The sequence below is a fragment of the Argiope bruennichi genome, chromosome 5 (assembly GCF_947563725.1).
Source record: "Argiope bruennichi chromosome 5, qqArgBrue1.1, whole genome shotgun sequence".
In the NCBI taxonomy this organism is placed as follows: domain Eukaryota; kingdom Metazoa; phylum Arthropoda; class Arachnida; order Araneae; family Araneidae; genus Argiope; species Argiope bruennichi.
In genome coordinates, this window is record NC_079155.1 from 26,694,779 (window position 1) to 26,710,739 (window position 15,961).

Here is a 15,961-nt window from a genome sequence, read left to right on the forward strand (position 1 = left end):
TTGAAAAATTCATGAATTAAAGCCCTTTTGCTTTTTATTTCAATTATTCTGATTGAAACTGTGTTTTTTTCCAGCGTGTCCGATCACGTAAAGCAACATTAGAAGAATTACAGTCTTGTCACAGGTAATGAACAGTTTTATTTCGTGTATTGCCAGTATGTCAGTGAATAACTCAATGAAATCAATAATACAGTTGAAATATTATTTGCTGTTTTACCTTATAAAACAGATGCTTATATTTATTGGTTTCATCTATGAATAGTAAGATCGTATCATACAGGTTTACTTTATTTTCAGTAATGCACGAAGAAAACTTTTGTCATTTTCTGAAAAAAAAAAGCGTAATTAATACTGATTATCGAATTTAATTTTCTTTCTATAAATATTTCAATAATCTTTCACTCATTTTCTTACTCATACTTATCTATTTCCTAGATTTCGTTTATTTATTTTACTGTCTCATGTACGAAGTATACAAAGGAAAGACATTAAATAGTCAAGAAATTCGAATATAAGATTTTGAAGAATTGAATTTTTTTCAATACTGTATGAATCATAGTTAATACTATTTTGAATGAAACCAATTTTGTCTGTTAGGATTCAATTTTTTTTTTACTCTCTTAATTCATTGTTTTTATACTTCCTCTGTGATCCTTTTCTCTCTCTCTCTCTCATTAACCCTTTTACTACTGACCCGGCCCAATCTGCCGTGCGAATTCTATCCTAGCAGGTCGGTTTTTATTTCAAACGAGGGGTGCAGAATATAAAAAAAGTTGCGACCACTGACATTCCCGCTTTTTTCCTTACATCCTTTTCTTGAAATAGAAACCGACCCGACAGAATAGAATAGTGAATAAACTCTAAACTCTTTCAGCAGTGAAAGAGTTTAGCATCAGGAATGATTTTAAATTCAATCTTATGTTTTGACTTTGCAAAGCCATATCTTTCTCTTCTGGTAGTCATCCCACCTGTCTAAACAAGAGTGCTGATTCATTCTGCTGATCTCACAATTCTGATTAAACAAATTATTTAGTAGACAAATGTATTAAATAATAATGTATAATGCATGTATTTTGTAATTATGTTATCTTCATGTATTAAACTCATTAGTGTTTAATAGTTTCTTACTGTCTTTTTTTTCCCCCCCCTGTTAAACAGTGAAAGCTATGTGATGTTATTTGGAACTAATCCTCTGAACAGGCCAAAACTTGATGCCAGTAAACTGGGTAAATATCACGATTTTACTTTAATTTTCTACTTAACATTTTTTTTTTCACTGTTTGAATCGTATCAAATATGTAACAATTTTACATTCATTTTGAATCTTTGCATGAGTAATATCTTTACTCCCATTTTGAATGTAAGATTGAATACTAACTTCGTTTCCATTTTGGATTTAAATATAAGTTATGATTTTACATTCATCTTGAACTTAACCACACTAATTTCTACTTTGCCGCCATTTTCAAACCTGAGCATAAGTTGTTGCCTTACTTCTGTTTTGAATCAAACCATGTAAACAGTAACTTTATTTCTATTTGGAATCTTAGTTTAATTAATAACTTTATCTTGAACTTTATCATAAGTAGTGACTTTACTCTCATTTTGATTTTGCCATAAATAATTTCTATAATTTTAGATCTTCCTATAAGTAGTAACTTGACTCCCATTTTAAACCTTAAAATAAGTAGAAATTTGAAATATTTTTTATTGCAGTGGAACCTTTAGTGAGCATAAATCTTACTCGACTCATATTACTCATATTATGAAACAATTTTGTCTCCTTAGAAATCCATATAAAATAGTTTTATTTTGAAAAAAAAAGTACTGAAATAAATTTATAATAATGTATTATAATGCATGTTTCTCTCTTTCTTTTTTACAAGAAAGTTGTCTAAAAGCATCTTTGGTTACACTCCAAAATTCACAGCATTATCATTACATTATCAACAGCAAAAACATAGCATTATCATTAAATGAATTTGTAGCTCGTATAGTTACTATCTAATTACAGCAATGATTCTCAAAGTTATGATGCAATAATTTCCCATGCTTTCAGCATCTCCATTATTTCATTGGTATGTTGCTGCTCTGTTGAGGCTATTATTTCCTCCATGTCATTGTTAGCCTCCTCTAGTCCCATAAACTTGGCCAGAGATACAATGTTATCGATTAAAGCTATGTATGCACTTGCTCGAATTCCTCGGAATCTCGTTCGACAACGTTATCTAGCCATAGCTTCTTCCTTTAAGAAATAATAATTCTCTTCAAACAAGTGCTTGACTTCTCGGGGTGTCGTTCGGCAACGCTGTCTAGCCATAGTTTCTTCCATCCAGAAATAATAATTCTTTTCAATTAAGTTTTTGACCCCTCGGAGTCTTGTTCGGCAACGCTGTCTAGCTATAATTTCTTCCATCCAGAAATAATAATTCGCTTCAAACAAGTGCTTGACCTCTCGAGTTCTCGTTCGACAACGCTGTCTAGTCATAGCTTCTTCCATCCAGAAATAATAATTTCTCTTCAAACAAGTGCTTGACCTCTCGGGGTTTCGTTCGACAACGCTGTCTAGCCATAGCTTCTTCCATCCGAAAATAATAATTCTCTTCAAACAAGTGCTTGACCCCTCGGAGTCTCGTTCGAAAACGCTGTCTAGCCATATCTTCTTCCATCTAGACATAATAATTCTCTTCAAACAAGTGCTTGACCTCTCGGGGTCCCGTTCGACAACGCTGTTTAGTCATATCTTCTTCCATCCAGAAATAATAATTCTCTTCAAACAAGTGCTTGACCCCTCGGAGTCTCGTTCGACAACGCTGTCTAGCCATATCTTCTTCTATCTAGACATAATAATTCTCTTCAAACAAGTGAATTATTATGTCATTATTATCATTCGGCAACGCTGTCTAGCCATATTTTCTTCCATCCAAAAATAATAATTATCTTTAAACAAGTGCTTGAACCTCTCGGGTCTCGTTCGACAACGCTGTCTAGACATAGCTTCTTCCATCCGAAAATAATAATTCTCTTCAAACAAGTGCTTGACCCCTCGGGTTCTCTTTCGTCATCGCTGTCTAACCATAGCTTCTTCCATCCAGAAATAATAATTCTCTTCAAACAAGTTCTTGATCCCGTGGAGTCTCGATAACTGCATTTATTCTGGATAAAATTCATTGGCTCCTTTAGTGTAATGCTAGTAAAGTGTAGTGCTAGTAAATTCGTTGCTCCTTTAGTGTAGTGCTAGTAAATTAAAATTCATTTTTGTTTTTTTCAGCTGATCTTCCTATGAAAAATTTTGTGATGCTGCAGTGCGGTGGGATAGGTGTCGACTCAGACACGATATGGAATGATCTGCACTCGGCCAGCGCTTCGAGAATGGCTGCGGGTTGCGTCATTGAATTGGCCATGAAAGTTGCCACTTCAGAAATCAAAGTAAGGATAACACAAGCTTAATTTTTTTTAAAAAAAAAAAAAGTTTTTGACTACCCTTTTGATTACTGATGCACAAACTCTCAAAAAAATGCTCCTTTAAAATGGGAATTTGAATAAAATAAATCCATTAAATGCTTTTCCCTCTTTTTAAAACTATTTTAAAACAAACTTAATTCTGACTTTGTATGATTATCTGTTCATGAGTTGACTCATAATCAGTAAATCGTTCCATCAAGCAAGGATGATTTAATGGAACACGATGTTAATTCTGTCTTCTGTATGATAAGATATAGATTAGTTCCATATTATTTACTTATTTAATAATAAATTAATTCATTTGTCAATTAATTTTATTTGCCTTTCATTCTCTTTATATTTATTAACCGCCTTTAATCACAATACTACGGTACGGTATAATTTTTTAACAATAACTCGACAAATTAAACAATCCACAAAAAATTCAAAATTAGGTGAAAATGAGACACAGCTTTTAAACCCTTTATATTTATTGCCTTTCCTTACTCGCAATATTGTTGTACAGTATATGAGAAACCACAAAAAATTCAATTACAATCCTTCTGAGCGAAGATTGGAAGTTTCCCAAGGGAAACTAAGATGTATTTTTTCCCCTCCGTTATGCAAGATGGCGACATTTGGCAAATATTTTGAAGCTTGGCGGAATTTCGTGATCTTATATCCGTTTGCTGTATACATTCACCATTATCCTCCTTTAATTAATCATTTGTTAATCGCAATATCGGATTTGTACGTACTACAGTCCGGTTAATTATTTCAAACCGTAATTCATCGAATAGGGCGATCTTAAAAATTCAGTTGCAATCCTACAAAGCACAAATTTAATGTTTCATAACCTAAACTAAACTTCGTCGCTTTCTAAGATTGGGACCAACTGGCGAGTAATTTAATGCTTGGGTACGAAACCGTACCGTAATCTCTAGTTTTACCATTGAATGCGACTAATGGAAGGTCAATGTATCATTTAATATTGTTATAGTGTTATCTTAATTTCTGTGAAATAAGTTACAGAAAATTTATCGAATTAGTTTGTTCCACATTGAAATGACATTAATATTCATTTCAGAATGGTTTTGCTGTTGTTCGACCTCCAGGTCATCATGCTGAACATCAACAAGCCATGTACGTTTCCATAGTCATATTCTTTTTCCTTGATGTGCATTCATTTGAAAGCAAAACACTTAACGATTTCCACTATAATTTAATTCTTTTTTCGTATAGGGGATTCTGCTTCTTCAATTCCGTGGCGATTGCAGCCAAGCAGTTAAGAGAAAAACTGAAATTGGAGAAGATATTAATTCTGGACTGGGTATGTATAAAATCTTCGATTCTTCTTTTTATAATTATTAAGGTTTTATGGCAATATTATTTATAAAAAGTTGATCAATCTTAATAGTTTATGAAATATTTTCTCTATGTTAAAATAATTGCCTGGTTTATGAACCTTCTTTAAGATAAAGAGAAAACATTTTTTTAACCGTTTAAAGGGCCATTTTTTTCTAGTCATGTTATGTTAAAATATTTTTAGGCTTGAAATTAGAATAAGAAAAGGGATTCATTTAGCTTATTAGATAAATTTAATTTGATTAATTAAGTATCAAATCAAGACACATTTTGTGTAAAATAAAGAACTAAAGCATCTAAGTTTCTGTCATTCTAAAATAATTTGTCTGAACATATGCCAACCTACATAAATTCATACAAAGATTGATAAATTTGGTGGGAAGCATACTTCCCACGGCCCTAGAAAGGGTTAAACCAAGTAAAGTTCAATTCCTTATTAAATAGTGTCTGAAAATATTGTTTTATTATTAAAACTTAATACTGTAGCAATTGTTACTTAAAGTGCATGTCGATGAATTATTAAAATAAATACATCGCATGATTAAATAAAAATCTTTTTTTTTTCTTAAAGACAGACATTATTTTAAAAATTGCTATCATTGGATGATATACAATATATCTCTAATATTTATTTGTGCATCGGAAGATAATTAAACCATTTAATAATTTTTAAAAGAAGAAAATGAAAAACATTTGTTACCTTTATTAACTGAATTGATTTTTTTCTCTTAATAATCAGTAAAATATCATCCAATTTATTAAATTTTCCTTATCTCTCACCCTATTTTGCCTTCGCTGTAACCTTACAACATTGCTATACTAATGTATTAATTAGAAAGTACCAACTTTTTATCAATATTCAACAGCTTATTTTATGATCATTGCTTACTTTGTTAATATTTTTCAATAGGATGTCCATCATGGCAATGGGCTTCAGCAAATCTTTTACGACGACCCTCATGTATTATACATTTCACTACATCGACATGACGACGGCAACTTCTTTCCTGGCACTGGTGCTACTGAAGAAGTGAGTACATAATACAAAAACAACTACAAAATAATCGTTGAAATTTGAAACAATATGATCGTAAACATATTCTTTTTGGTCCTAATCACTGTAAGAAAAAAAAAGTTGGTATTTTTATTTCCATGTTTTAAATCTTTTGCTTGAACCATTTGATGATAGGAAAATACATTCGCGAATATTTATATAAAAAACAGTTACTTACGAGGTTACTATTATTAAGCGTAATTTCATTTCTTCTGTATTGTCATGTCATTTCATTCAGCTTCGTTTTTATAACAATAGTTTCTTTTTAATAATATTGTTTCTATTTAGATTATTACTATTTAGATAGATGACTGTGTTCAGGGAATTTTTTAATGTTATAAATTATTTATATTTTGGAACTTTTACATAAAATAAATTATAAAAAGCATTTTAAAAAATTAAAAAATATATATCAGTTAAAAGCGAAAAATGTTTTGTAAACTGGAAGAAATATGATTCTTTTGGCTAATAAATAAGTATAAAACCTTCTAATTTTAAAAGTTTATGGTATGAATTGCTCAAAATTTTACATGTAACATAAGAAATATATTACATAATTCCTTATCTAAGAAATAACTTATATTTCTATCCAATCTTTAAATAGTGGAGCCTGGCTCATAATATTTTTCATTTTTTTTGTCCTTATAAAGCCTTAAAATATCTGTAAAATCTTTTTTTAATCAACAAATTGTTTATTCTGTAGTGTAGGAACTGCAAAATTTACTTGGAAGTTATTATATCAAATTTGAATTTTTAAAAAATATTTGTTAGATTTTAATTAATATGTTTCTTAAGAAAATTTTACAAAAAAAGATTAAAAATCTCAGGAAATATCTTTTAAAGATTTAAAAATAAAAAAGTTATGCAATTATAAATATGAATAATTTATCAAAAATTGTTGAAATAGTTGAAACTGTTTTATAACTATATAAAAAATATTGAATGAAGAGATATTTGATATTTTTCCTAAAAATCGACTCCGCAACTTAGTGATCAAACTTAAACTTAATTATCGATAACTGAAGTTATCGATAGTTTTATTTTTCATTTTCTCTTTTGTAGGTTGGAACTGATGATGGCATTGGATTCAATATCAACATAGCTTGGTCCAGTGGTTTAAATCCTCCTTTAGGAGATGCAGAATATATGGCTGCTTTTAGGTAAAATATGTTATGAAACTCTATGAATAAAACACAAAAAAATATCTAATTTATCACCTTCCCTATTGATTGTATTTGAAACATTTAAACTGGCAATGTACTTAATATTGTTTATTTTGTTTTTGATTAGATCTCTTGTCATACCAATCATACGTGACTTTGATCCCGAAATCATCTTAGTAGCTGCAGGTTTCGATGCAGCTTGTGGTCATCCTGCCCCTCTTGGCGGTTACAGAATTTCACCTGCTTGTAAGATTCGATTTTTTAAAAACTCTTTGTTTTAGCTTAAGAGCCATTTAGCGAGAAAATAAAGTGTTTTTAAACTGAAATATTATTATAATTTTAGTACTTAATAAATAGTGAAGGATTAGTAATTCGTCGGCGAAATTTTCGTTGGAAAAATATGATAACTCATTTTGGCAAAAATCATTGGTTGGTCCATATTGGTTTTTAAGATTTCAATTGAATATTGAATAATTTGGCAAAAAAAAAAAAAAAAAAAAAATCTGTTTACTTTAGTTTTGTTGCGATATAATAGAATTATTTAAATAAAATCTTTTAATAAAACAATTAATATTTTTAATTATTCAATAATTTGATTAAATAATTCAAAGTAAAACTATTGCCGTATATGAAATATAATTGGTCTTTTCTTTCAGGTTTTGGATTCATGACACAACAATTGATGCATTTTGCCAAAGGAAAAGTAGTTTTAGCATTGGAAGGAGGGTAAGAATCTCATGTTGCTCAGTTTTTGTGTTATTAATCGATGGTTTTAATTTTAAAATAACCTACTTTTAGATCTAAAAAGTACAAGATATTAAAAATATATATAAATGTTGACCCAGAAATCAATTTTATAAATGATAATTGATTTCACCATAATCAGATATATAGTTCTACAAAACGTAATTTTATTATTAAATAGTAGTAAGGCGTAAAATGGATCAATAAGATCTTTTCTATGAAATCTCTTATTATTGTTACCCACTTCTATTTAATTTGTTTAGTTTCATGTTCGTTAAGATGGAATTTTATAGTCAACTTTTCGATTCCTTCCTTAGAGTTTTCAAATTTTGTACGCTTTTATGGTGTGGATGGTAATATGCTAACCTATTATTATAATATTTAATTGTGAATTAAGTGATAAATTTAATTCCATATGTGGCGGCTCCACCTGGTTTTGCATTTGAGAAAAAAATTATTGATATGTCGTAATATGTATAGTAAGGAATTAAAAATTAAAGACTGAAAATGGGAGAATAATTTTTTTAAATCATTTTATACTTTTAATATACGATGTTTTTAAAAACTGTTTTTTATTGAATTTATTTTAATCTTTTAATATATTCAATGCCTTTTAGTATTCTTATTTTCTTTTTATTTCTTCACCACAGCTACGATCTTCCAGCTATTTGTGATTGCTCCCAGGAGTGTGTGAAGGCTTTGCTCGGAGAAGAGTGCACTCCAATCAAAGAGGAGGAAATGCAAAGGAAACCCTGCCAATCGGCACTTGAAGTACTTCAGAAAACCATCGCTGTCCAAGGTTAGAAATCTCCGGAAATGTTTTGAAAAACCTTTAAATATTTACTACTGCTCTGTTTTGTATCTTTGTTGGCAATTGAATTTATTGGCTGATTTGTAGTGTTTAATACTTTAAAACACTACATATTACTTTTGCTATTAGACAAGTATATAATTTACTATACGCAATGACTTTTTAAATTGCGGGAGGAAATTTTTGACTCATTTGTTGTATTTACTGGAATTATAAGTTCTTTTCGAATTATGGGAGGAAATTTTGACTAATTTCCACAGTATTGTTTACTATATCAGCCATCTTGATTTTTATCTTCGGGCTGTCGTAATTAGAGTTGCGTGTATTTGTTGTGACTCCAATTATTGGGATGTTTTAGAAAAATAATTTTATTTACATTTTAACTAAGAAATGAAACATTTGATTTTTGCTACGAACTTCACCGAGGCAGTGCGCGAGAGCGTTCCGAAGAGAAGGAGAGAGAATAGTTTTTTTAGAAGCATACCCGGATGATGAGCAGCGTGGCAATTACTTCACACACAGCCTCGACAGAGCTTATAGTTTACAGATATCTGATATTATTTATATGATCCATGATAGTTATTTTAGGCCGGGATAGCCTGGTTGGTAGAGCGTCGGATTCGCGTCCCTTAGGTTGCGAGTTCGAACCCCGCCGGCCGAAGATTCCCCGCTTGCTTGGTGGCTGACTCGCGTTAATTCTGTCGTGGTCACAAAGTCCTCCATGTCGATAGTAATACCACTGGGGGGTACTGGATCAAGGTGATCGTTCTCTGATTCAGGTCTAAATTACGTGTGTGTAGCTAAGTCGTTCTCTTGGCCCTAGATGGCACTACTATAGAAACAAGAGGCGCTCCCCCTCGGGCTAAAATCGGCTGTCTTCGAACAGCGGGCTTGTCCATGGCCATAAGAAACAACAACATGATAGATATATATGATTTATGACAGGTATATATGATTTATGATAGGCATTCATTACAGGACGACTTTACATTTTTGGACTCCTTAATGATGTGAAAAGGCATAGTAAAGTAGATGTTCGCTGAAAATTTGCTGATAATATACTAGTATTTGTGTGTTAACACATACTAGCTATATCAACTATTGCCAAAGGAGTTACGTTAATTGCAACCAATGATTAAGATCCGAAAAAAATTGCCAAATGCTCTAATGTTATTTTATGGATTATGTTTCCTTGGCAAAATGAAGAGCTGCGTTAAAACAGATTTCAACAAAAAATATGCTAATCATAGACAAATTGAATAAATTGAACTGGTACTTGTGTATTAACCGTATGCCAGAAATTAATCCTCAAAGATGACATGTTTATTGCAACCAGAGATTAATGATGCCATGATAGTTTGTGGATTATGCTCGCCAATAACATATGTGGCTAAGCCTGAAACGCGCTAATGGCATTGGAAGTCAAAAGTTCGCCAATGGCATGAGGTGAAGCTTGAACTCGCCAATGGCATGCGATTAATACACAAGTACAGTTGAACGGAATGCTAAGAGTACTATGGGTAATCGAAATGTTGAGGGTATTTATGATAACATTTCTTCTTGCAGCCACCCACTGGCCGTGCATCAAGCGGTGGGCGCACACCATTGGCTACTCCGCCGTGGAGGCTCAGCAGAAGGAGAAGGAAGAAGTAGAGACTGTCACAGCTCTTGCATCTTTATCAATGGCAGTACCTCACGGTCACATCCAGTTAGTAGAGTTTAGTTGAACACATTCTATTTGTTGTCTTGTTTCCTTTTTAGGTCTTTGCTTACAGAAATGAACTACACTGTGCTATTAAGGTACTGAATTACCCTGGAGAATTCCAGGTTTCGATTCTTCCTCGAAGTAAAAGAATATTCCTTTTAAAAAAATAAAATTATGTAATTAAAAATGTTAGATGTGCCACTAATTGAATGAGATCTTTCGGTATTTGTTTATTTTTTACAGTTCCCATGATTTATCGCCGAAAAATGTTGGTCGCCACCTTGACGTCTTGACTTGTAATCTGAAAATATCCAAGTAAATCCATTATTTTGGATTTCTGGACGTAATCATATGAAAATTGCCAAGTAAACTTGGAAATGCAGTCGTCTTGGCATCTTATATATCTTGAAATTTGGCTACTTTGAAGTAATCTGAAAGTCGCCAAGTAAATCTGGGGCCATAAAAATAAACAAGTACCGAATTTCGGAAAGTTGAAGAGCAAATATTTAAAAATGGATTAGTAAATCACTTCCAAGAAACTTGATTTCAGTATATCGAACATAAAAAATGCAAAATCAAAATTAATTTTATAAGGGATAGTAAAAAAGATAAAACAAAGATTTAGCACAATCGAAATACTATTTAATTATGAAATCGGGTATTTTCAATTATAAAGCAGCAACTTTTTTTGAATCATAAAGTAATTTAATATAAAACTTACAGAAAAATAATTAATTAGGAATGTTGAACAGTAATAAGAAATTTAAATTGTACTTAATTTTAGTTTGAACAAGACCGATTAAATTCAATAAATTTTGTAAATTCAGTGAAAGTACAGAGATTTAATCTGAAATTGCCAAAAGAAATTTCGAGGCCTCAGCATCCCCAAAACTTATGGGTCTCACTGGCAGTGCCTGTTTGATAGTTTGGCCTTCACTTAGAAGATACGGTTGGCGAATATTTGGATTTGATCTAATAGTGATATATTCCGTCTTTTTAGAAATTTTAACTTTAATTTTTAAAAAAGTAAAAAAATAAAAAGTAGAATAAAATAAAAATAAAAAAGATTTAGTTGAAGATAAAATTAAGTTAATTATAGTAGTAGTTTGAATAAAGTAGTAATTTGATTTTCAAAACTAGCGGCTTTAGCCATTAAGTCAAATTTCCCTGCTCCGATTCAGCGCATGTAGAAATTTTAAAGAATTTATACATTTATTTTTCTTTCTGTGTATATTTTGTAGATATTATTGTTCGTCTACTTTTGTGATTGGTAGCATGTCCTGTTTCCATTTGGAATTTTTTATATAGAATTTTAATTGCTTTAAGTCATGTTTGTCTCTGTATTTGTTGTCTTCTTTCTGATTTATTTCGTAACATATTAATCAAAATATCTTCGAACTCTTACTAATAATTTAAAATGAGAATGGAATTTTATTGGAGTTTTCAATTAGCCGCGATGGTCATAGTTTTTGATCCTACCTTGAAATAAAGTAGTTTCCCGTTCTTTGAATTAAGTACTCCGCATTATCTTGATTTTTTTTATTAGTAAATCATTCATATAAAAATATTAAGAAAAAATCTTTATTAGAATTAATTTTGAAAAATTGGCTTCTTTTTGTTGAATATAGCCTCTCTAATATAGTTTTTAAAGAATGTCCAGTGTTCATGTTAGTAATTTAAATCCCACTTGCTCCAACAAATCTAATTTTGGCTTTGAGACAAAGGATCGGGATAAATGGAAAGTGTAGAATCTTTTATTGGTTTAAACATTAGTGGAACTCCCGAGATAGAAGCTTGATATAGTGCCAATTTATAAAACTGCGTTACGTAGGAAACTGGCCTACATTTGTGATTCGCTTGAAGAAAAAGAATTAAGTGAGATCCAAACCTCTTTTCCGAAATATTTTTTATGTTAATATTTTAGGATTGATTTGTACATCTTTACTTGATTTTGCTGTTTTTTAAAATCTAGATTGACGTAAATTTTTACTTCTTTGCTAGTCAGACTTGTAAACCTTTGTTTCTTTGCTAGATTGACTTGTAAATCTTTAGTTCTTAGCTATACTGGCTTGTAAATCTTTACTTTCTAGATAGATTGATTTGTAAATCTTTACTTCTTTTTTATCTAAATTGATGTGTTATCTTTCTTATTAAATTGATCCAATAAAACAATAATTAGACAGAGATTATCTAGATTGATTTTGTATATTTTTTTATTTTTCAAATTTTGAGAGATATAAAAATGGTTTTTATATGATAATAGAGTCCGAAGCTTTCGAGGGAAATGATAAAATTTCTATTATTTTTATTTTAAATTGTAATTAAATGCTTGAAAAACCCCATTCATAGAAAGCACCTACTGTCCAAGACGTAACTAGATGAAAGATTTGATAGATTTAAATTATCTGCCCTGTAACACGTTCTAAACGTTTTTTCCCCTCCCCCTGCATGTTGTGTGAAGCAATTTACAAATCTGTCGCAATAAAAAAAAAACACATTGCAATGTGTATAAAATAGCAATATTTTTTAAGTCAATATTTACCCCTATTATCTCATTAATGAACACGTTGTTTGATTTTTTCGCCTATGAAGCTCAGATTTTATATATATATATGTATGAGTTTGCAAAAATACTAACTGGCCTAACATTTCTGTTCTATTTTTCAGAAGTCCTGATGAAAAAGAGAACGTCGAAATTGAGGAGCCCATGGAAGAAGATCAGGAGAAGTGAAGAGAGAAAGAGAGCAAACTTTTCCACCGGATGGAGTCGCATCCTGGACAAAGATGCCAGTTGTTTCGCACAAAATACTATTTGTTTTTTCTTGTCTTTGTGGCACTAGCATCACCATATTCTTATGCAATTGTCCATAGAAAGAGGAGGCTTTGCCACAACTTTGGAGATCTAAATCGAAGACATAAAAAAAAAGAAGAAAAAAAGAAGAAGAAAATTTAAAAAGGATTAACAAATGCTGCAAATATTCTCACACTCTGTGTAAAGATTACAGAGAATAACTCGGAGTAGAAAAAAAGCCGTGGTTTATATTGGAAAAAAATGACTCATATCACATTCTTTATCTTATTAGTGGGAACTTTTTCACTCGTTTGACGTAGTATTTCTGTTTTAAGCAGTTTTTCACTGTTAAAATGTCACTCTTGAGAATTTAAGACATATTTTATATGTTTGTTGAGTTGTTTTGGTGGTAAATTTATTATGTATGGGAGAAAAATGAATACTACACTTTTACTATTCTTCGTGCAATTTAAAAATTGTCATTGGATTCAAACAATTTCAAAGATTATTAGTTTATTATTATTTTCATTTTTAACAAAAGTCGTTTCCCTTTACAGATTCTTTTTTCTGTGCAGATGTATACAGAAAAAAAAAACTTTTTTTTTTTTTTTCTTTTACGTTGTTCCACAATTTCTTGACTCGTGGGTCCAATATCGATGTAAAATTTCTTATTTGCATCTGAAGACTAAAATTCTGAATTTACCTTCTTAGATTTGATCTATGAGATGCTGTGTGTACATTTGCATTTATGACTTGCATAAGTTTCGTTTTCTTTCTACTAGTATGACCGACGTACAGACCTGCACTTTCATGGTGGTCTACAAAGTTACCATTTTATCTACAGCTTGTAGCCGGCTGGACATTGATGTGAGAACGTTGATTGCTACACACATTTCAAGATACTACATTTCATCATTTATGTACATTTTAGTTTCATCTTTCTTTGTAAAATTTCATCCTGATATCCTATTAATAGCTTTGTATATAGCAGTTAAGTTTCCTACTTTGAAATGTGCTTTAGTTTTTATATATATATATATATATTATTTTAACTATTTGCATCTCAATTCAGTGGCACATAAATTGTTTTATGTCATATTTTCACATTCACTGATTTTTTTTTTTTTTACGTTAATTTATTTCTCGAGTTCGAAATTATTTAGTTGTGAATATAATTTGAAATGTTGCAATTTCCAGAAAGAATCTAATGATTCTCTTTTATGTCAGTTTTATTATAGATGCATATATTTATGTTTTTTTTTTTTTTTTTTTTTTTTTTTTTTACTTACCTTAAATCTCTAATATAAAGATTTTCACTTTGAAAAAGTTTGTTCTTATTCGAAACAAACTATATATCATTTGAGTCTAAAATGAAATTATCGTATGTCATTTAAATTGGAATAAAAAATGCGATTCTCAACACAAAATCATGTATTAATTAATATGATTTCGGAAATATCGTTTGCTATTTAAATTAAAATCATAAAAAATGCTATTTTCAACACAGAATCATATCAATCCAGATTTGAAAAATATCGTTTGCTATTTAAATTGTAATCATAAAAAATGGTGTTCTAGTAAATAACACAAAATCTTTTACATTTATTGCAAATTTGAAAATATAATATTCCGTTTAAGTTAAAACAATAAAAAATGTTGTCCTGAATAAATAATACAAAATCGCATCTCACTTAAAATGGGAAATTTTCGTTTCATTTAAAATGAAATAAGAAATAAATGGTATTCTTGATAAATAACACAAAATTAATGTCTGATCTACTTTCATTATATGAATTAAATATATTTTGTTTTCATTATAAAATCCAACGGTATTCTATGAACTACTCTTGTATTTATGGTTTTCAGTCATGAATTGGCGAAAATTATTTTAAATATTTTTATTCGAAGTATATCGCGTATTCTAATTTAACTTTTTTTTTTCAAAATGATAAATTAGAAAGTTTGTTTAATATATAGATTATCTGTTGACTGATTTGAAATGCTTTTTTTCTGTTGACTTATCTCTTATTTGAAAATTCGAAGTTACCTCCTGAAAAAAAAAAATTGTAAGATGATCTTGGAAAAAATTATTAAAAATTTGATGATTTAAAAAAAAATTTGTCAAAATATAGATTTAAAAATATCATAATATTTTTAATAACTGTGCCAGAAAATAGTAATAAAGAAATCTTTTCAGTTTTAAATAAACATATACTCATGAATCTTTCGTATTTGTGCATTTTGAAATTTCCTCGAATTATTTATTTTTTGTTATTTTGAAAGACGATGCACATAATTATAAAATTTCAAAAAGAGCTATGCATATTCTTAAAGATAATAAATTTGAACAATCTAATTTAAAATTAAAATGAATCGTGAATTAGCTTGTACTTCAAATTAAAATGATAGCTTGTCTTTAAATGCTATATTATATATAAAAAAGGAGGGGAAAAAATGTGCAATTTTGGAAACGTAGCAAAGACTCTATTTATAAAGTATTAACTTTTTTTTTTCTTTGAGTTTTGTAATGGTCACCTATAATGAGATGCAAATTTTGTTAAAGTTGTTCAGTCCGTACAAAATATGTTGACTCTGTTTTAGCTCAGCGAAGAGCTAATTTTTAATGAATTTTATTGAAGCAACTTATCTAGTCCTTTATATGTATAGCAGCTGATGAGCTTTGAATGTGATTTAAACATTTCTTTTCTTTTCTTTTTTTTTCTGTTGCGGGAGTTTTTAAGATTTTAGTTTCTGGAGCGGTATGGTGTTATTGACAGATGTAATATACTGTGTTTGTTGTGTGAAAAAAAAACCAAAAGATATACTGTGAAAGATTGTAGCTATTATTATGTGACACTACATATATACAATGCATTACAATGTA

At 29.9% G+C, this 15,961-nt stretch overlaps 1 protein-coding gene across 7 annotated transcripts in view; it reads left to right on the plus strand.

The window, feature by feature from the left end:
- LOC129968525 (histone deacetylase 4-like) overlaps positions 1-14,312 on the plus strand; it is a 273,174-nt gene extending 258,862 nt beyond the window's left edge. For all 7 annotated transcript variants that reach the window (XM_056082508.1, XM_056082509.1, XM_056082504.1 and 4 more), the window contains 12 exons: positions 75-124; positions 1,159-1,226; positions 3,272-3,429; positions 4,532-4,587; positions 4,687-4,774; positions 5,720-5,839; positions 6,926-7,023; positions 7,154-7,272; positions 7,683-7,752; positions 8,421-8,569; positions 10,148-10,289; positions 12,954-14,312. In XM_056082508.1, the coding sequence (XP_055938483.1) occupies positions 75-124; positions 1,159-1,226; positions 3,272-3,429; positions 4,532-4,587; positions 4,687-4,774; positions 5,720-5,839; positions 6,926-7,023; positions 7,154-7,272; positions 7,683-7,752; positions 8,421-8,569; positions 10,148-10,289; positions 12,954-13,017 (1,182 nt within the window). In that variant the 3' untranslated portion in view covers positions 13,018-14,312. The remainder of the gene's footprint in view (positions 1-74; positions 125-1,158; positions 1,227-3,271; positions 3,430-4,531; positions 4,588-4,686; positions 4,775-5,719; positions 5,840-6,925; positions 7,024-7,153; positions 7,273-7,682; positions 7,753-8,420; positions 8,570-10,147; positions 10,290-12,953) is intronic.
- Positions 14,313-15,961: the final 1,649 nt, after the last annotated feature.